The sequence below is a fragment of the Ruditapes philippinarum genome, unplaced genomic scaffold, assembly GCF_026571515.1.
Source record: "Ruditapes philippinarum isolate M1 unplaced genomic scaffold, ASM2657151v2 ctg2102_1_1_1_1, whole genome shotgun sequence".
In the NCBI taxonomy this organism is placed as follows: domain Eukaryota; kingdom Metazoa; phylum Mollusca; class Bivalvia; order Venerida; family Veneridae; genus Ruditapes; species Ruditapes philippinarum.
In genome coordinates this window covers 58,610-79,851 of record NW_026855459.1, presented here as the reverse complement: position 1 = coordinate 79,851, position 21,242 = coordinate 58,610, and the positions used below count along the sequence as shown (strand labels likewise).

At 35.0% G+C, this 21,242-nt stretch overlaps 1 protein-coding gene across 1 annotated transcript in view; it reads left to right on the top strand.

The window, feature by feature from the left end:
* Positions 1 to 21,242, top strand: part of LOC132743411 (multiple epidermal growth factor-like domains protein 10) — a 41,533-nt gene that overhangs the window by 10,802 nt on the left and 9,489 nt on the right. The window contains exons 4-6 of the mRNA XM_060731933.1: positions 11,240 to 11,395; positions 18,255 to 18,407; positions 19,080 to 19,232. Coding sequence (XP_060587916.1) covers positions 11,240 to 11,395; positions 18,255 to 18,407; positions 19,080 to 19,232 — 462 coding nt within the window. The remainder of the gene's footprint in view (positions 1 to 11,239; positions 11,396 to 18,254; positions 18,408 to 19,079; positions 19,233 to 21,242) is intronic.

Genomic DNA, 21,242 nt, shown 5'->3' with positions numbered 1-21,242 from the left:
ACATCTTCTAATGGGTGTCTACCAAGTTTGTTCAAATAAAAGCCCTGGGGTCAAAATTGGCCCCGCCCTGGGGGGTCATTGATTTTCCCTATACGCATATAGTAAAAACTAGAAAATCTTCTTTTAAAGAACTCAAAGAGCTATGGCTAAGATATTGAGCATCAAACATGTTCTAATAGGTGTCTACCAAGTTTGTTCAAATAAAACCCCTAAGGGTCAAAATTGGCCCCGCCCCAGGGGGTCATTGATTTTCCTTATATGTGTAAAGCAAAAACTTAAAAAATCTTCTTTTAAAGAACTCAAAGAGCTATGGCTAAGATGTTTAGCATCAAACATGTTCTAATAGGTGTCTACCAAGTTTGTTCAAATAAAAGACCTGGATTCAAAATTGGCCCCGCCCCTGGGGTCATTGATTTTCTTTATATGTGTATAGCAAAAACTTAAAATCTTCTTTGAAAAAACCCAAATAGCTAGAGTTTAGATATTAAGCATGAAACATCTTCTAGTAGGTGTCTACAAAGTTTGTTCAAATAAAAGCCCTGGGGTCAAAACTTGGCCGGCCCCAGGGGTGTCATTGTTTTTAACTATATGTGTATAGTAAAAACTTTAAAAAAATCTTCTTTTAAAAAGCCCAATGAGCTAGAGCTTAGATGTTTAGCATGAAACATCTTCTTATGGGTGTCTACCAAGTTTGTGCAAATAAAAGCCATTAGGTTAAATTGGCCCTGCAACGTTGGGGGGGTGGGGGTTGGGGGGGGCCTATATACAGGTGAGCGACCTCAGGGCCATCATGGCCCTCTTGTTTTTGAACAATTTTATGCATTCATAATAATAAAGCAGTGATTAATTCGATTAAACATCTTAATAACAAGCCTTTGTACCTTTTCGGACAATTTTATGTATTTTAGGTAAACATTATTATACTCAATGAAATACACTTGTGACAACTTTTTGAAAAGTCTAATGATACTGTCCTCTGACAGTTCTTGTTTCCAATGTGGTTGCTAAAATGAAAGATAAACATGACTGGGTCCTAAATTGGATAATTCAAAAAGTACAAAGCTCCAATGGTTGGTGGTATGTGGATAGAGTGTCTTGTGAAGATTTAGCACATCATCTTAATGTTTTTATCTATTTGTCAATCTGTTTGTCTCTTATTTTGTCACTTCAAAGAAATCTAAATCCTGCAATAACTTAAAAAGTACAAAAACTGTGTATATGTCACTTTGTATTAGAAAGAGGGTCAAATAGAATTTTTGCTTGTCATATTTTTTCATTTGTCTGTCTGTCATTCCATCAATCTGAAGAAATCTTGGGCTCATAATATTAGACTGTATTCTATCACATTGGGGCTGTTAGAGTTAGAAAATAGAAATAATCTGAAAACAACATATCTAAACTTTGAAGATCGATCCTGATAAAACTAAAGCAATGAACTAATAATGAGATCTTGTTTATTTTGTCATGTACAAATGAATAACAAATAGCACAGTTTATCACTTTATTCAAACTTTACATTAAGTTATACCCTGACAAGTAAATAGTTTGTAGAAATTTTGCAACGCAAAGTGACAGGAAATGAGGTAAAGCAATTGTAAGTGACATAAAATTTTATATCACTGAGAGAAGAAGCAAGGATGCATATGAACTGACCAAAGTAAAAAACAGACATGCCAATAGACTAGCAGACATAATAGCAAACACTGTTGCAGTTGATATAACATAAAAGATGGGCTAAATTTAAATAATTCACCTGTACATATGTGAATAATCAATGGATAACCCTGCTGAGTGAAGTGAAATACTGTAATGTTTGGTTCATCAGTGTTATGGATGTACCAGTATCAGCAGAAATATCCCTAACAGTACTAAGGCTACAATTTTCCATCATAGCATTATGGTTCCTTAGATATTCCAGGGATAACACTCGGGAATTACAAATAAGAGTTTAAAAATCAATAATATGAAAAGATGTACCTAATAGTATTAAGCTATTTATATAACAAGCATTTTTTTAATCCTTATTAAGTCCCTCTTCAAAGAAGTGGGGGTATATTTCTTTGCATTTGTCTGTTGATCAGTCCATAAACTAAAAATGGTTTCCACCTTCACCTTCGTAGGTGCATTGGTCTTGGCAAGTAAATGATCCCTTATGATTTTGGGGTCAAAGGTCACGGTCATATTGACCTTGTAGGTAATTATAACTTGACAACCCATGGGCTTTTGGCCCTCAAACTGCATAGGTGCATTGGTCTTGGCCTGTTGATGACCCCTATTGATTTTTTGGTCAGGTGGTCAAAGGTTAAGGTCACATTGACCTTGTTTGTCAAAACAGTTTCTTATCAATAACTTGACAACCCATGGAACTTTGACCTCCAAACTTCACAAATTCATTGCTTTTGGCCAGAAGATGACCTCAATGTATTTTTTGGGTCAGAGGTAAAGATCACATTGACCTTATAGGTCAGAACGGTTCTTGATCAATATCTTAACAACTTATGGGCCCTTAACCTTCAAACTTCACAGATGCATTGGTCTTGTCCAGTAGGTAACCCTGTTGATTTTAGCATCAAAGGTCAAAGCCACATTGACCTTGTACGTTAAAACTGTTTCTGACTAATAACTCAACAACACTAGTTGCCTTGGTTGATATGTTTAATTAGATTAAAAATGCTTTTGTATACACATTTCAAGGTCTAATGCAGGCAGTCATTTAGGAGGCCTGCATGATTCATAAAATTTATGCATATATCATTTGGTAATTTTGTGATAACTTTTTCATAAAACTGCTGCACACAACCTTCAAGGTCACTTTGACCTAGTGACGAACCATGACCAATTGATAACACCTTTTTTTGTCACTAGGTCAAAAGTCAGTCACAATAACTAAGCCACATGACTTATCAGCTGCGGATAGGGGGCATACATATTTTACAAACATATCTTGTTTTTTCTTGCATTATGTATTTGCTTCTGACCTTGTGTACATATTGCCAGGTCAGCACTGGGTATTTCATAACATATACAGTATAAATTAATATCTTTAAAAATGATCTATATTGCGATATATTGTACAAATTCAACGAAGGCTAGTTATGAAAAGCTTAAGGTGTCTTGTTCAGAACATTTTCTTGGCAGAGATATTCCCCTAGCATTGCATCTTATTCGGCGCGCAGGTCGCCCGCAATAATTTTTCCCAAACTTTTTACTATTCCCGTATCGGCCCTTTTGTGTCCTCTTCTGCTTTTGGTTGGGTGCCTTCTCGGTGCCCTGCTGGTGTGGCTGGATTGTGCAGGGGGCTGAGTTCTGCCAAGGTAGCCTTGAATGTTTGATTTTTAATCTCATCTTTTAATAACAAATTGGTGTAATTTCTCAATGGCATATTAATCAATTGATTGAGAGAATTACTTTGCCTTGCCAAAAAAGGGCAGAAAAAGACAAAGAATGTACAATTCCTTCTCAATTTTATGCATTTATTTAAAAGAATATTAATATCCTAAAAATAGTTGTTGAGATTAAATTGATCATTCTCTGTTGTCAGCAAAACATTGCGATGAGTCATCAAGCAAGTTACATCATTATTAAAGTCGTACATGCATATATCTGCTTATGAATTTACTTTATCTCAAAAGGTCTTAAATGAGTCCTATAATGTATTCACGTGATCCACATAATCTATGTTATATGCAACAATTTTTAATTAATTTACTGACATTTCTGAAAGGAGATTTTGAAATATCTTTGCGTGTAATATAACGTGTAATATAACGCGTTTTTTTTATATATACAAAAATTGTATTGTAATGTAATGAAATATTTAACAGTCCAAAATACTCACTCAACTTAATCACAATTTTCACACCATTATCATTCTTAAATTAATATATTGTTACAACAGTTGCTACTTATGAAGGTGCAGAATGGCAGTCTTTCCTCAGAGAGAATTGGGGCATTTTGTGAATATACTCATCTTTGTCGAGAGTCTCATCGTTAGCTGTGGCTTATGTGATGGACTAATGTGAATTTGACAATTCCTTCCAGCAGACCCGGCTTTTCTAAAGAAAGCAAGGCTCTGTACCCAAACATGACATATAACCAATTCAATTAAAACAAACGCTTGCTTTAGTTTTCGACGTTTCTAGCGTTTTTTTTATTTAAAATTTACTGAATATGGGAGATTTGTTGCTATAACATCAGTTTGAAAGTCGCAAAATGACAATTTTTTTTTGCAAAAAAATCGATTATAAATATAAAAAAAAAGCTCTATGGTATATGTAACGTACTTGTTCATTTTACTTATTTTAAAATTAATAAAAAGAGTTTGAAATCATTACCAATATGTTGTCAATATAGCCTCTAGATAGTCACAAAATGCCAGGATATCGCTTCCCCTTTCAAAAAAATTTCTCGGGGGGGGGGGGGGGGGAGCATGCCCCAAAACCCCCCTAGTTAAGGAATCCATACCAAAGTAGCTCAGTTACGCCCCTGTCTGGCTATTAAGCAGTATTGTACTTTTGTCAAGTAGCTGTATTTCTACATTTTGTAAAAATATACTTCTTATTCTAATTGAGATTTTTTTACCTTTTTACTGATTCACTGCCAGGTGGCATTAAAGAAATTTGGTTGTGTATAGCAAATATCTAATAGCTATGAGGATTGATCAAAAGGTTCTAGGCCCGATGTACTTCTGGTAGTCGGATAACCCAGCTAATGGTCTTACTTTTCAATATAATCGCCCTCTTCATCAATGTACTTTACCCACCTGTGCTCCTACTTTTTAAACCCATCAAAATAGCACTCTCTATTTTGATCCTCAAAGAACTCATTGACCGCCTCCATGACACCTTCATTGCTTCCAAAAGGTCTACCACAAAGCTTGGTTTTCAGTTTCGGAAACAGGTAAAAGCCATAGGGGGCCAATCAGGAGAATATGGGGGATCGGGAAGAATACGAAAGCCGCAGTCAGTTGCTGCAGCCATCGCAACTTGGGATGTGTTAGCTGGTGTATTGTCGTATAGGAGCAGAATGCCTTGAGTCAGTTTGCCCCTCCTTTTACGCTTGATTTCTTGACGCAGAGATCTCAATTCTTCTGCATAGTATGTACCGTTTATGGTACGACCTTGCTCAAGATAGTCAATCATGATTATCCCCTGACTATTCCAAAAATTGAAGCCATCATCTTCCCTTTGATGGCACCCTCTTGAATTTCTTCGAAGGGGGTGAGCCTGGATTTTTTAGCTCACCTGGCACTTGGTGACAGGGTGAGCTTTTGTGATCGCTATTCGTCGGGCCTCCGTCCGTCGTCCGTAAACTTTTACTTTAAATGACATCTCCTCATAAACTTCTAAGCCAATTTCATCCAAACTTCACAGGAATGTTCCTTTGGTGGTCACCTTTGAAAATTGTTCAAAGAATTTAATTCCATGCAGAACTGCCCGTCCGTACATTTTCCATGAATTTCCATGAAAACTTCCGGAATTTTCATGGAAATTGCCAACTCTGGATAATTCGGACTAGTTTTCCGGAGTTGTTCAAGAAAACAAAGAATAATTCTGCAATTACTATGGAATTCACTCTGGAACATTTTGGTATTACTGAAATGATGGTTGCATACTAAAATCAAATGACCTTTTAATTTTCATTTGTGTTTTTATTAGCAAATCCAAAAAAGCACTCTAGTCGTCAAGAATTCAAACACTTATAGTAATTTGCACATTTCACAATTATTTCTAAGTCAGAATGTTTTATTCAAACAAATGTAATTTAACATCCATCTAGTACACATGTATATATCCTTCACTTCACATGATGCAACATCTTCTTGACTTGTGGTGTGACCTCTCTGATGGATACTGAAAAATATGAATTAATTGTATATAAAAACATGTACTTGTGTTATATGCACAATGTCAATATAATTAGTATTTTTTAAACATGATTGATAAAAAACATGAAAGGGATGGAAAACTTTCAATTAAATTATTTTTGCAGAATATCAGCACAAAGTTTTCAAATAAACACCATGCTTTGATGAAAATAATTTATTTTTGGTCAAAATCAACATTATGATAAACTTGTGTCAATTGTTTCCCTGCTTTTCCTATATCTATGTAATGACAACTTTTTGTAATGGCAGTTTAAATTACTCAATGATCTTCACAAGAACTTAATTACCACTGAAAGTTTGAGATGCGTTCAGTGGAGTCAGTATAGAGATGTGTTCAGTGGAGTCAATATAACAATAATATATGCATAAAACATGAAGAACAACATTTTGTTCAGTGTTTGGAAAATAGCATGCATATATATGAAAACATGTTACTTCGACTTTTTTCAACAAAACAAACTAAATTATTACCAGGATAGTTCTGTAAGCATTCTGTATTCAACAGTACATTTATCACTTTTCCCTCATCTGACATCCTTTGAGTTGAAACATCTCATATGACTCCAAGACTTGAAAGTTTGCAACCTAATATGTTGAAAAAATAAACATATGAGTAACAAAAAATTACAATTAAGGCATATTATGAATTTTATCAAATGTGAATTTGGAAATGCATTGCTTGATATGGAATCTGTTTCAATCACCAATATTTTGAATGGAAAATTATAATCTCTGATTTAAAAATTCCCGCCATTATTTAAAAATGAAAAAGACTTTCTTAACTATTAATATTGAAAAGTTACATTTATGTAGAAATACAATCACTAAAACAGTGTACACTTGCAAAGAAAGTTTGAAAAAACTAAAAAGTGTTAAAAAATAAATATACATTTGTACTTACTGTTAAAAATGGTTATAATACATGTAGTTCCCTCCATTATTACTGAATTATGAAATACACATGTTTAAAAGTTCATATTTCCAGAAAACTTTTGTAAATTTGTCCAGTTTAAACTCATTTGATCTAATTTCCAATGCTCAAACATAATATTTCAAGTTATAACTTTTAAGCAGTTAGGCACTAATAAACATTATCTTTCAATGCTTCTGTTCAAATGACCCGCCTGGAAGGAGTGTTCTGACCTGTGATTTGTTCTGCAAGGGTATTAAGTTACTTGGGAACTACAGTGTAATATAGTATGTTGTAAACCTGCTTTACCTCTTTCTATTCTCTTATATCAGATAGGTGAGTTTAACTTTGGTAGTGGGTTCCACTTGAGCAGGCCCGTCGTCACGATTTTGTGATTGGTGCGGCCAATTTGGTAGATATTAGGCAGAATCTAGGGGGGTACGGGGGCATGCTCCCCCGGAATTTTTTTATTCTAGGATGCTCTCAGGAGCGTTTTCCCGTATATTTGGCACATTTTACAGCCTGTCGCTAGAACATTTTAAAGTAAATTGTCAACGATTTTTTACAGATTTAAGTGCGTCATAAGTTTTAAGGGTGAAATTTAAGGTTTGCATAACGGACGAGCAGGTGAACATAAAAGATGAATACATGAAATTGGTATTTGGCGAATGAAAAATAAACATCCTAAAACTATCGGAATTTTTTCTATATAAACAAAGAAGGCCGGAAGCGTGCATTATTCTACAATAATGCACTCGCCGTTCTTATTATCTCCCTGTGTATTTTCACATTTATTCGTCTGAGCTCCGTGAATGTCCTTTCACTGGTAGCATTAGTAGCAGGCATAACTAACAAAATATTTAACAACACAACGACCTCAGTACTAGCACCGATTGTTTTGACACAAATTTCAAAGCGTCAGGTAACAGTACTATTTTCTGATTTGTCAAAATGTAAACGTAACAACTGAAGCTGCACCTCTAAGATGTCACGGTTATTATCGTTACCATATAAATCACAAACAAAACCAAGTTTTCTAGTGAACGGTCTTCAAAGGTTCTGCCGCCTTAATAAATAAATCCTCCATGTTCTGAAGTACGCGATATCTCGATTGGTCAAATCTTTCTTTAAAACTGGCCATCTTCAAAATACTTAGGCCGGAACACGTCCTGCACTGTAATTATGTAATAGAGTAATTGAATGAGTTTATTACTGAATTTATCTTACGAGTTGAATGAAAAAATATTATGCGAGCCTCTGGCGAGTATAATATTTTATTCAACGAGTTCAATACATTCAGTAATGAACTTACACGAATTCAATATTCTGTTTATTACAAACCAAAAATAAGTACCTTATGAAGTGAAAAAGAACAATTTTTCATTGACGCCCATAGAAAAACGCCAACATTTAGTCGCGTATAACGCAAACGACGTCAAAATATATGCATGCACTGCCGTGCAATACCATTTTCAAGGAGTCGCAAAAACGGCACGGATATGTGATAAAAATATGACATTTGAACGGTTGCCGTGTACAATCAATAAAATATTATCAAGTTCTCGGAGAATTCAGGCATACTAGTTCAAGATATTCATAATGCGCATATATATACATATATATACGGTGAACTGTTCGAAGCCACGTCGATGTCAATTATCTTCATACTTAACTTCGTAGGACCCCTACATATACCTGGTCAATAAAAAGTGTCCAGTTGTTTCTTCGCGTCATGTTTGTATATTACCGCGTATTACATAAGGGGCCAGTTCAGTGTCAAATTGCTATTCAGCGATGCGTGTTTTTTTTTATTTATTTTTTTTTTTAACTCATTTTTGGCCAAAATATTGGTCCGGCCGGACCATCGACGACGGCCTTGTTGAGGGGTCATAAATATTTACATTGTGGCCAATGCTGATTTGAATGTTCCAGAAATTAATCACTATACATAACTTACTTTTACACAGGATGAATGTTTAAATTATATATACTTCAATTGAGATACATAATAAATTTATCATGAATTAATAAAGAAACATAAGTGCATAACAATTACATTTGTTCTTAAATTTAACTTGTTTCTCTTAAATTGTGTATTAATTTTTTCTAACTTAGGGTAATATATAATAATGAACCACTCAGATCAGGCTTGATATGAGATACCTTGAAAATAATGAGAGTTAAATGAAAAAAAAATTTCTTAATGCATTTTCAATGCCAAAGTGCGTCAATGGGGTTGCATGTGTTTTTTTTTAGTTTAAGTGTTGTTGTTTTTTTGCAATAAAAAAAGAAACAGTTAAGCTTTTGAGGGGCTTATTAGAGTTTCATTTTGTTTAACTATAAGTGTTTATTTTGCTAACTGCTACTTTTAATTACAGTGAGTACACATCTATGACCAATCTCAATGCTAAGTAATTAAATTCATTTGTTCTTGCTGTTTTAAAAATTCTGGTAAACAATTAACCATATCTTAAATTGTCTTTATTTTCATTATGTCTTAAAACCAGAAAACTGTCTTATATTAAAAAGATTATTTATGCCTATTTAAGAAAAAATATTTAAGTTAAATGTATTTAGTGAAGTACCGGTATATGTAAATGCAGAAATCAAATGAAAATTTCCCAAGTCCAAAAATTTCTCAAAAATGACTAAGTGTTTTCCAGAGTAAATATCTTCTTCTAAAAAACCCAAAGAGCTAGAGCTTAGATATTTGGCATGAAACATCTTCTAGTGAGTGTCTACCAAGTTTGTTCAAATAAAAGCCCTGGGGTCAAAATTGGCCCCGCCCCAGGGGGTCATTGATTTTCCCAATATGTATATAGTAAAAACTTAAAATATCTTCTTTTAAAGAACCCAAAGAGCTAAAGCTAAGATATTTAGCACGAAACATCTTCTAATGGGTGTCTACCAAGTTTGTTCAAATAAAAGCCCTGGGGTCAAAATTGGCCCCGCCCCAGGGGGTCATTGATTTTCCCTATATGCATATAGTAAAAACTTAAAAATCTTCTTTTAAAGAACCCAAAGAGCTAGAGCTAAGATATTTAGCATGAAACATGTTCTAATGGATGTCTACCAAGTTTGTTCAAATAAGAGCCCTGGGGTCAAAATTGGCCCCGCCCCAGGGGGTCATTGATTTTCCCTTTATTAATATAGTAAAAACTTAAAAATCTTCTTTTAAAGAACCCAAAGAGCTAGAGCTAAGCTATTTAGCATGAAACATTTTCTAATAGATGTCTACCAAGTTTGTTCAAATAAGAGCCATGGGGTCAAAATTGGCCCCGCCCCTGGGGACAAAGATTTTCCTTAAATGTGTATAGTAAAAACTTAAAAATCTTCTTTGAAAAAACCCGAAGAGCTAGAGTTTAGATATTAAGCATGAAACATCTTCTAGTATTAGTGTCTACAAAGATTGTTCAAATAAAATCCCCGGGGTCAAAACTGACCCTCCCCCAGGGGTGTCATTGTTTTTAAATATATGTGTAAAGAAAAAACTTAAAAAATTGTCTTTTAAAAAACCCAACGAGCTAGACCTTAGATGTTTAGCAAGAAACATCTTCTAATGGGTGTCTACCAAGTTTGTTCAAATAAAAGCCCTGGGGTTTAAACTGGTCCGGCTCCGGGTGGCCTATATACAGGTGAGCGACTTCAGGGCCATCATGGCCCTCTTGTTTTGATTCTGGTCCGAAGTGATGTCATCCTTGTAGCGAGACAAAAGATATCTTGAAATGTCAAGCTTGGTCCTTTTCTGGTTTTCAGTCAACTATCTGGGAACCCATCTAGCTGAAACCTTTGGCATGCCATAGACATCAGCCAGAATTGCCTGAACTGAACCAAAGTTTATACCCACTTCCTTAGCAATGCTTAGCAGGTCTTTCCTTCTGTTGCCCATGACCAGATCGTGCACAGCCAAAGACGTTCGTTTTATCGTTGGTGGCCTCTTTTGGCCGCCCAGGCCCCTCATCACCTCCAATGCTCTCCCTACCCCTCTTAATTTCAGCAGCCCATTTTTTCACAGTAGTTTAGGAAGGGGACTCCTTACCAAGTGTATCCATCATAATGGATATCCTCGGTGACTCCCCTTTCTTACAGAGGTACTTAATGACAGCTCTGGTTTAAACTTTCTCCATTTGGTCTAAATGACACACCCTTCTACTGATCAAAGTGTGTTTTATGTTAATAATTTTAATCTGTGTAAAATTGCCAGTCAGTAATCTTCATTTAGATATTGGTATAAACGTATTATGTAAATGTCAGTTTTGTTGCTAGAAGTATATCGGGCTGAAAACTTTTTGATCATTATACCTCATATGAGAAGACCAAATCTTATAAATTTTGGACTGTTCATGACCCATAAACTGTCTTCAGCTACTTTTATTTTAACCATCCAATAAAGCATTTAATGTAAAAAAAAACGTTCTAAATATGATTATATCTTTTTCTAGAAATTGAATTAGGATCAACTGGATGTTCAACAACTGTAACTAATTCCTGTAAGTCACCTTATGCTACATGCCAGTCACATGGAGGAAGCTGTAAATGTAACAATGGATATTATGATGATAATGGAAGTTGGGCTGTTGGTGGAACTTGTACTAGAAGTATGTATTATTTTACTTTATTTTTATTGATAAGGTCAAATTGATTCTGTAACACTGAAAACTATGGAATTAAAGGTGCAGTTTGAAGGTAATTGAAGAAACCAAATATCACAAATTTATTCTTAGTTGAGGTATAGATATTTAAATATAGGACTGGTAAACTAAGATACAGTAAAGACTGTCTTAGCGACCCCCTGTATATAGCGACGTTCTGTCTTTAGTGACCATAGTTAGGTGCGCCGAACAGTATTTACTATATAAATGGTCTGTATGTAGCGACTCCCTGTCTAGTCCGTACAACGACCATGATTTAGTCACCCGTTACGGTATTTGAGCCGTGAACAGCGACTTTTGCAAGAGGAGCAAGGCTTGAACTAGGTGACGACTTTATCGTAGAAGTCGCCTTCGGATCAGCGACTTTGCCTAAAACAAACTTCAAAGAGATTTTGAAGTCGCCCGATTTTTATAATTTTCCATCATACTTATTTACGCCGCTAGGTCTGTTAATAATTTGTTTACCTCTCAATTACAACCAATTACTGTTAATCCGCTAATTAAGAACGCTTGTCAACATCAACAAAGTTCAAAACACGCCGCAAGGCAAGAGTTCACTATGTTTATCTTTCTCATTATGTATTCATGTGTTTGACGAATCAGAACGCGCGTTGTATCTACGGTAGTTTGCATTGACCAATCGGCGACACGCTAATACACTGTGGCTGTTTTTTGACAATTACACAAAATGGCGACAGATTCAATCACTTTTCGCCGATAGAATGATTAAAGACACCTGCATATACATAATTGCTGCGGTGTTTTGGAGAGTAAAGATATACAATGCCAATCGTCTTTGCGTTCATTGAACGCCGCCTTTCCTTGTTGATCTTGTTTATCATATTTTACAGGTGTGGTTATGTTTGAAACCTCGATTGTTAATTTTTTGTATTTAATGTTTTATTAATACATTGAACTCCGTAAAGTAAACAGGCTGATTATACAAAATTAAATGTCTCTACAGTAACATCTCATTAGTAAATTTGAAATTAATCATTTTTTTAACAAACAAATTTATCAATATAAATTACATTTTAATGAATATGTAACTTTTAACTACTAATGTTATGGTGTAGTTTATAATCTTAACCAATTATACATGCAATTTTAATACTCTCTTGTTTTTTATAAATGATATTTGATATGTATAATATCAATAAAAATATAATTAAACCCTTAGTATGGGACTATCCTGCTTTTCAACAAAATAATGGTATTATATGTTCATATATCCGAATTATGAAGAGACTGTCCACAGTGACTCCCTGTCTATAATGACCTTTTTTCTTTTCTCCCATCGAAGGTCACTGTAAACAGTCTTTACTGTAAATGAATAAGTCAAATGGTACTAAACTAGTTGGCATAATTCCTACATATCATTGTCAAAGTTCACATGACTTACATTCAAAAAAAGATTTTAAAATACCCTTCTCTTAAACAGAAAGGTTAAAGAAATAGATATTTGGTATGGTATGTATAATGTGCAACTTTAAAATTCAAAAGTCCAAAATAAATTTTTGATATCTTACCTTTAAAGTACCTTCAATCTAATCTGTGAATAAATATCCTAATGAGTGAATATTATTGTGTCGCCTTGAAAAGGTGACATATAGGGGTTACTTTTGTCGGCGGCGTCTGTGTCGGCGTCGTTGTCGGCGTCGTCGTCGGCGTCCCCTAAAGCTTGTCCTGAGCATAACTCAGTCACTATAAGTCTGATTGACTTCAAACTTGGTATGCATGCTTCTTTCAATAACCCGAAGTGCAGTGCACAAGGACCGGTACTCTGCAGTTCTTATTTTTTGAGTTATTGCCCTTTGTTAATTTTCATACTTTAATTTTGTCCGGGCCATTTCTCTAAAACTAAAAAAGCTATGGACTTGAAACTTCATAGGATGATAGATCTCATTAAGAAGAAGTGCAGTGCACAAGAACCGGTACTCTGCACCTCCTAATTTTTGAGTTATTGCCCTTTGTTAATTTTCATACTTTATTTTTGTCCGGGCCATTTCTCCTAATGTATAAAAGCCATGGACTTGAAACTTCATAGGATGATAGGTCTCATTAAGAAGAAGTGCAGTGCACAAGAACTGATACTCTGCATTTCTTATTTTTTGAGTTATTGCCCTTTGTTTATTTTCATACTTAAATTTTTCCGGGCCATTTCTCCTTAAGTATAAAAGCTATGGACTTGAAACTTCATAGGATGATAGATCTCATTAAGAAGAAGTGCAGTGCACAAGAATCGGTACTCTGCATTTCTTAATTTTTGAGTTATGGCCCTTTGTTGATTTTCATACTTAATTTTTGTCCAGGCCATTTCTCGGAAAGTATAAAAGTTATGGACTTGAAACTTCATAGGATGATAGATCTCATTAAGAAAAAGTGCAGTGCATAAGAACTGATACTCTGCATTTCTTATTTTTTGAGTTATTGCCCTTTGTTGATTTTCTTACTTTATATTGTCCTGGTCATTTCTCCTCAAGTATGAAAGCTATGGACTTGAAACATCATAGACTGATAGATCTTATTGATAAGAAATGCAGTGCACAGATATGCTGCTCTGCACTTATTATTTTTTTAGTTATTGCCCTTTGTTATTTTTCATATTTCATTTTTGTCCTGGCCATTTCTCCTAAACTACATTGTTCACAAGGCGACACATCCGACTCGCGGAGTTCTAGTGTTTTTTGTAACTGATTGTGATTGAATTCAGGTTTAGATTGATACTATTATTATATTTACAACATGCATGTCAAATCTTAGTAATTGTTACAAAAATATTTAACTTTGTGACTTATTTTCATTTAAACATCATCCTTTGGAATGGATTAGGAAATAGATATGGTTTACTCTCACCATCTGGTCAATATCAAAAATGAAAAATAAATAATCAGCAAAATAAACACTTGCATCATGTTCATAACATTATTCCACAAATAAATATTACATGTTATATTCATGCACCTTACATTCATATTGCAATATTTACTGGATTCAGACAAACTACCAGACAATACCATGATATTCTTACTTTTTAGTGTGTGAAAGAATTAAGAATTAATTTGGTAATAATTATGTTCACAACATCATAAGGTTATTTTTGTGCCCCCACTATAGGGGGGGGGGGGGGCATTTAGATTTACCCTTGTCCTCCGTCCAACCTCACTACCAAATAGGAATAGGGGGCAATCTAACTGTAAACAGAACAAAAGAGAACAGTAAAATTCATTCCGTAACAATAATATAAGGGGCCATGGCCCTCTATTAAACAAAAGAAAATAACAATAGAAATGGCCCTTTATCCCTATTTGGTCGGCCGTCCGTCTGTTCTCTTTTTGTATGGCATGTAGATAAAAAAGTAATTGACCTAGAGTCATGAAACCTTACAGGAATGTTGATCAGCATGTGATGTTGTGTACCTGGGTATTTTCATGTGGATATATTTAGTATTTTGGAGTTATTGCCCTTGACTTAGTAAAAATTTGCAATTTTTAACTTGTGTCGCACGTAACTTAAAAAATATTTGACCTAGAGTCATGAAACCTTACAGAAATGTTGATCAGCATGTGTAGTTGTGCACCTGGGTATTTTTGTGTGGATATATTAAGTATTTTTAGAGTTATTGCCCTTGAATTAGTAAAAATTTCCAATTTTCAACTTGTGTCACACGTAACTCAAAAAATATTTGACCTAGAGTCATGAAACCTTACAGGAATGTTGATCAGCATGTGTAGTTGTGCACCTGCATTTTTTTGTGTGGATATATTTAGTATTTTTAGAGTGACGCATGTAACTCAAAAAGTATTTGACCTAGAGTCATGAAACCTTTCAAAATGTTGCTCAGCATGTGAAGTTGTGCACCTGGGTATTCAGGGTATTTTGGTGTGGATATTTATAGTATTTTAAATTTAGAGTTATTGACCTTGACTTAGTAAAAATTTCCAATTTTCAACTTGTGTGGCGCGTAGCTAAAAAAGCCATTGACCTAGAGTCATGAAACCTTACAGGAATGTTGCTCAGCATGTGCAGTTGTGCACCTGGGTGTTTTCCTGTGGATATTTCTAGTATTTTTGGAGTTATTGCCCTTGACTTAGTAAAAATTTACAATATTCAACTTGTGTTGCACATAACTCATAAAGTATTTGACCTGTACGCCTGAAAGTTTACAAGAATGTTTGTCAGCATGTGTAGTTATGCACCTTGGGGTTTTCTTGTGGATTTATTCATTATTTGTAGTATTTGCCCTTTACTTAATAAAAGATTGTTAGTTTTCAACTTGGGCACATGTAGCCAAAAAAAAATTTGACCTAGAGACCTAATATTGACAAATTGGTGGACTGTGGGGGCACCCGTGTCCTATGGACACATTTCTAGTTTATTTTCTATCTTACTCGTAGATTTCAATTATACTTAGTCACCTAAGCAATATTTTAAACTTTTCCTTCCATATGTACCTATGGATTTCCAAATAGAGTGTGCATGCATGGGAATTAGATGAACATAATTTTATTTGAGCTATCAATATTTTTAAAAGCTCAGATAAAAAAATTGTTGCGGAATTAAAAGATATTGAATAATAAAATGGATTTAATACTTCTTATGGTTACCTTTTATTTGATACAAATTTGAACAAGAAATGTCAAACGACACATATGCCCCCTTTATAGGTAATTTTGTTATAGAAACTTGTATGGAAGTGTTCAATTATGGAAAAAAGAAAAATAATGACCTACTAGTTATAACCAATCAATATGTAAAATGTAAAGACCTTGACCTTTGACTGAACAAGTGATCCAAAAATCAATAGGGGTCATCTACTACATATGGCTATTCACTATGTGAAATAAGAAGTCTTTGTGATAAATAGTTATCATGATAATGAGCAGAAACTATTCTGACATTTAAGGCTCCTGTGAGCTTGACCTTTAACCTAGTGACCCCAACATCAATAGGGGTCATCTACTAGTTATTACCAATCAGTATGTGAAATATGAAGACTTTGTGATAAATAGTTTTGAAGATAATGAGCGGAAATTATAAAGACACAGAAGGCCCCTGTGACTAGGTCAAAGGTCAAGGTCACAGGGGCCTTAGATATCAAAATGGTTTCTGCTGATTATCTTGAAAACTATTTATGAAAAAGTCTTTATGTATCACACAGTGATTGTCCATAACTAGTAGATGACCCTAGTTGATTTTGGGGTCAAAGGTCAAGGTCACAGGGGTCTCTAATGTCAAAATGGTTTCCGCTTGGCCATAACTATTTTTGGGGTCACTAGGTTAAATGTCAAGGTCACAGGGGCCTTAAATATCAGAATAGTTTTCGCTCATTATCTTGGTTACTATTTATCACAATGTCTTCATATGCCACATACTGATTGGGCATAACTAGTAGATGACCCCTATTGATTTTGAGGTCACAAGATGAAAGGTCAAGGTCACAGGGGCCTTAAATGTTAGAATGGTTTCTGTTCATTATCTTTATAACTATTTATCACAAAATCTTCATATTTCACATATTAATTGGTCAAAACTAGTAGATGACCCCTATTGATTTTGGGGTCACTAGGTAAAAGGTCAAGGTCACAGGAGCATTGAATGGTAGTATGGTTTTCGCTCAATATCTTGAAAGCTTGTTATCACAAAGTTTTCATATTTCACATAGTGATTGGTCATAACAAGTAGATAACCCCTATAGATTTTTGGTTCACTAGTTCAAAGGTCAGGGTCACAGGGGCCTGGAATGTCAGAATGGTTTCCCTCATTATATTGATTTCTATTTATCACAAAGTCTTCATATTTCACATTTTGATTGGTCATAATTATTAGATAACCCCTTTTTATTTTGGGGTTACTAGGTTAAAGGTCAAGGTCACATGTGCCTTAAATGTCAGAATAGTTTCTGCTCATTATCATGAAAACTGTTTATCACAAAGTCTTCATATTTCACATATTGAATAGCCATATATAGTAGATGACTCCTATTGATTTTGAAATCACTAGTTCAAAGGTCACAGGGGCCTTAAATGTAAATATGGTTTTGCTTATTACCATGAAAACTTTATCACAAATTAGTCATAATTGGGTCACTACATGTAGTTCAAAGGTCAAGCACTTTATATTTCACATAATGGATTGGTTTTAACTAGTAGGTCATTATTTTTCTTTTTTCCATAACTGAACACTTCATGTACCCATCTATGGCAAGTTTCTATAACAAAATTTCCAAATATGTGAGTCAAGGGCTAGAAAGGGGGCATAAGATTGTGTTGTTCGACTTTTCTTGTTCTCTGATACATTTTATCAACTGATATGGATAAAACCAGTGATGTGTGAGATGTTATGTTAGCTTTATATGAACATATATAATTATACAAGCCCACTTTTATGACTAAATTCAGATAGGTCCAGAAACTGAAAAAGGCAGAAAATGAAGATCATGAACTCAACTTTTTCATATTTCTATCATGTTTTTGTGTTTCACCTACACAGCCTACACTCAAATAAAATATTCCGTTTTTTGTGTGGTTGATGCTTGGAATCAATTAGATAGATGTGTTCATGCATGCCCAAAAATTTTACTTAATGAGAAGTAAAAAGGTAGTCATTTGATCAATGTGCCACTTACTTGCATTAATAGGCATCATTATTTGAAATTTATAGGTGAAAATGTTATTCAACCTTGGGTCTTTATTTTTTGGTGTTTTTTTTTCATGGCATAATGGTTTATTACAGCTCATCAACTATCATTAATGAATTATTTTCTAATTGTTTTCAAATGTTTCTTTCTGCTCTTTTTTTCTAGAAATTGAATTAGGATCAACTGGATGTTCAACAACTGTATCTGATTCCTGTAAGTCACTTTACGCTACATGCCAGTCTAATGGAGGAAGCTGTAAATGTAACGATGGATATTATGATGATAATGGAAGTCGGGCTGGTGGAACTTGTAGGCAAAGTATGAATTATTTTACTTTATTTTTATCTATAACCTCAAATGGAAGATATTGATTTTGTTACACTGAAAACTATGACAATAATTGACATGAAGGTGATTAAGTTTATTTTAAATAAATAAGGTTGTCAAAAGTATTTGATTCTTTAAGATTTACCATTGTCTGTCTATCAATCCATCTGTCCGTTCTCATTTTGCGTTGCATGTAGCTCAAAAAGTATTTGATCTAGAGTCATGAAACTTTACAAGAATATTGCTCAGCATCCTAGGTATGTGCCCTTTAAATGACCTCAAATAAGTAGAAAAGTCTGATTCAGGGGCAGATACCTCAAAAACGAGAACGGTGACCCCAATTTTTCTTTCGCTATAAATGTTTCTGTTATCATATTCTAACAACATGCCAAGTTTAAAGAAATTCTATTGAACCGTGAGTATTAATTTTGCCTATCTGTCTATATGAAAACTCCCAAAAATGTCCTTAAGAATCATATGCCCTTTAATTATATAAAAAAACATTTATTTTGTTTATGGTACTCCCTTCATATAAAATTGTGATGTCAGGTAGGGCATTTATGTGTTGCATGATAAGACGTTTTGAAAGTGTTACAATTATCAAATATACATTTCATTGAATGTAAAAAACTTGCAATCTAAATGTGTTCTTCCTTTTTCTAGAAATTGAATTAGGGTCAACTGGATGTTCAACAACTGCAACTGATTCCTGTAAGTCACCACACGCTACATGCCAGTCAAGTGGAGGAAACTGTAGATGTAACAGTGGATATTATGATGATAATGGAAGTGGGGCTGGTGGAACTTGTACTAGAAGTATGTAATATATACTGAACTAATAACAATGAAATCTATGACAATAATTGAAATAAAGTGGTAAAGTTTGTTGGCAAAGTAGGAAACTAACTTTTCCCAAACATCATAAATATATTTTTTAGTTGACATAATTATTATGCCCCCATTTCGAAGAAAAGGGGGTATATTGCTTTGCACTTGTCGGTCCGTCGGTCCGTCGGTCTGTCGGTCCGTCGGTCCGTCGGTCCGTAGACCAAATGGTTTCCGATTGATAACTAAAGAACCCTTAGGCCTAGGAACTTCAAACTTGGTATGGTGATTGGTCATGACCAGTAGATGACCCCTATTGATTTTGGGGTCAAGGGGTCAAAGGTCAAGGTCACATTGACCTTGTAAGCAAAAACGGTTTCCGATCAATAACTAAAGAACCTTAAGGCCAAGGAACTTCAAACTTGGTATGGTGATTGGTCATGATCAGTAGATGACCCCTATTGATTTTGGGGTCAAGGGGTCAAAGGTCAAGGTCACATTGACCTTGTAGGTAAAAACGGTTTCCGATCAATAACTAAAGAACTTTAAGGCCTAGGAACTTCAAACTTGATATGGTGATTGGTCATGACCAGTAGATGACCCCTATTGATTTTGGGGTCAAGGGGTCAAAGGTCAAGGTCACATTGACCTCTTGGGTAAAAAACGGTTTCTGATCAATAACAAAAGAACCCTTAGGCCTAGGAACTTCAAACTTGGTATGGTGATTTGTCATGATCAGTAGATGACCCCTATTGATTTTGGGGTCAAGGGGTCAAAGGTCAAGGTCACATTGACCTCTTGGGTAAAAACTGTTTCTGATCAATAACAAAAGAACCCTAAGGCCTAGGAACTTCAAACTTGGTATGGTGATTGTTTATGACCAGCAGATGACCCCTATTGATTTTGGGGTTAAGGGGTCAAAGGTCAAGGTCACATTGACCTTGTAGGTAAAAACGGTTTCCGATCAATAACGAAAAAACCCTGAGGCCTAGGGACTTCAAACTTGATATGGTGATTGGTCATGACCAGCCGATGACCCCTATTGATATTGGGGTTAAGGGGTCGAAGGGCAAGGTCACATTGACCTTGTAGGTAAAAATGCTTTCCAATCAATAACTTAAGAACCCTCAGGCCTAGGAACTTCAAACTTGGTATGGTGATTGGTCATGACCAGCAGATGACCCCTATTGATTTTGGGTCAAGGGGTCAAAGGTCAAGGTCACATTGACCTTGTAGGTAAAAACGGTTTCCAATCAATTAACTAAAAATGCTTAGGCCTAGGAACTTCAAACTTTGTATGATGATTGGTCATGACCAGCAGATGACCCCTATTGAGTTTTGGGTCAAGGGGCAAAGGTCAAGGTCACATTGACCTTGTAAGTAAAAACGGTTTCTGATCAATAACTTAAGAACACTTAGGCCTAGGAACTTCAAACTTAGTATGGTGATTTGTCATGACCAGCAGATTACCCCTATTGATTTTGGGATCAAGGGGTCAAAGGTCAAGGTCACATTGAACATTGTAAGTAAAACCGGTTTTTGATCAATAACTAAAGAACGCTTCGGCCTAGGAACTTCAAACTTGGCATGGTGATTGGTCATGACCAGCAGATGACCCCTATTGATTTTGGGGTCAAAGGTCAAGGTCACATTGACCTTGTATGTTAAAACGGTTTCCGATCAATAACCAAAGAAGCCTTAGGCCTAGGAACTTCAAACTTGGTATGGTGATTGGTCATGACCAGCAGATGACCTATTGATTTTGGGGTCAAGGTGTCAAAGGTCAAGGTCACATTGACCTTGTAGGTAAAAACGGTTTCCGATCAATTAACTAAAAACGCTTAGGCCTAGGAACTTCAAACTTTGTATGATGATTGGTCATGACCAGCAGATGACCCCTATTGAGTTTTGGGTCAAGGGGTCAAAGGTTAAGGTCATGACCAGTAGATACTTGATAACCCTTATTAATTTTTTGATCACTGGGTCAGAAGTCATGCATAA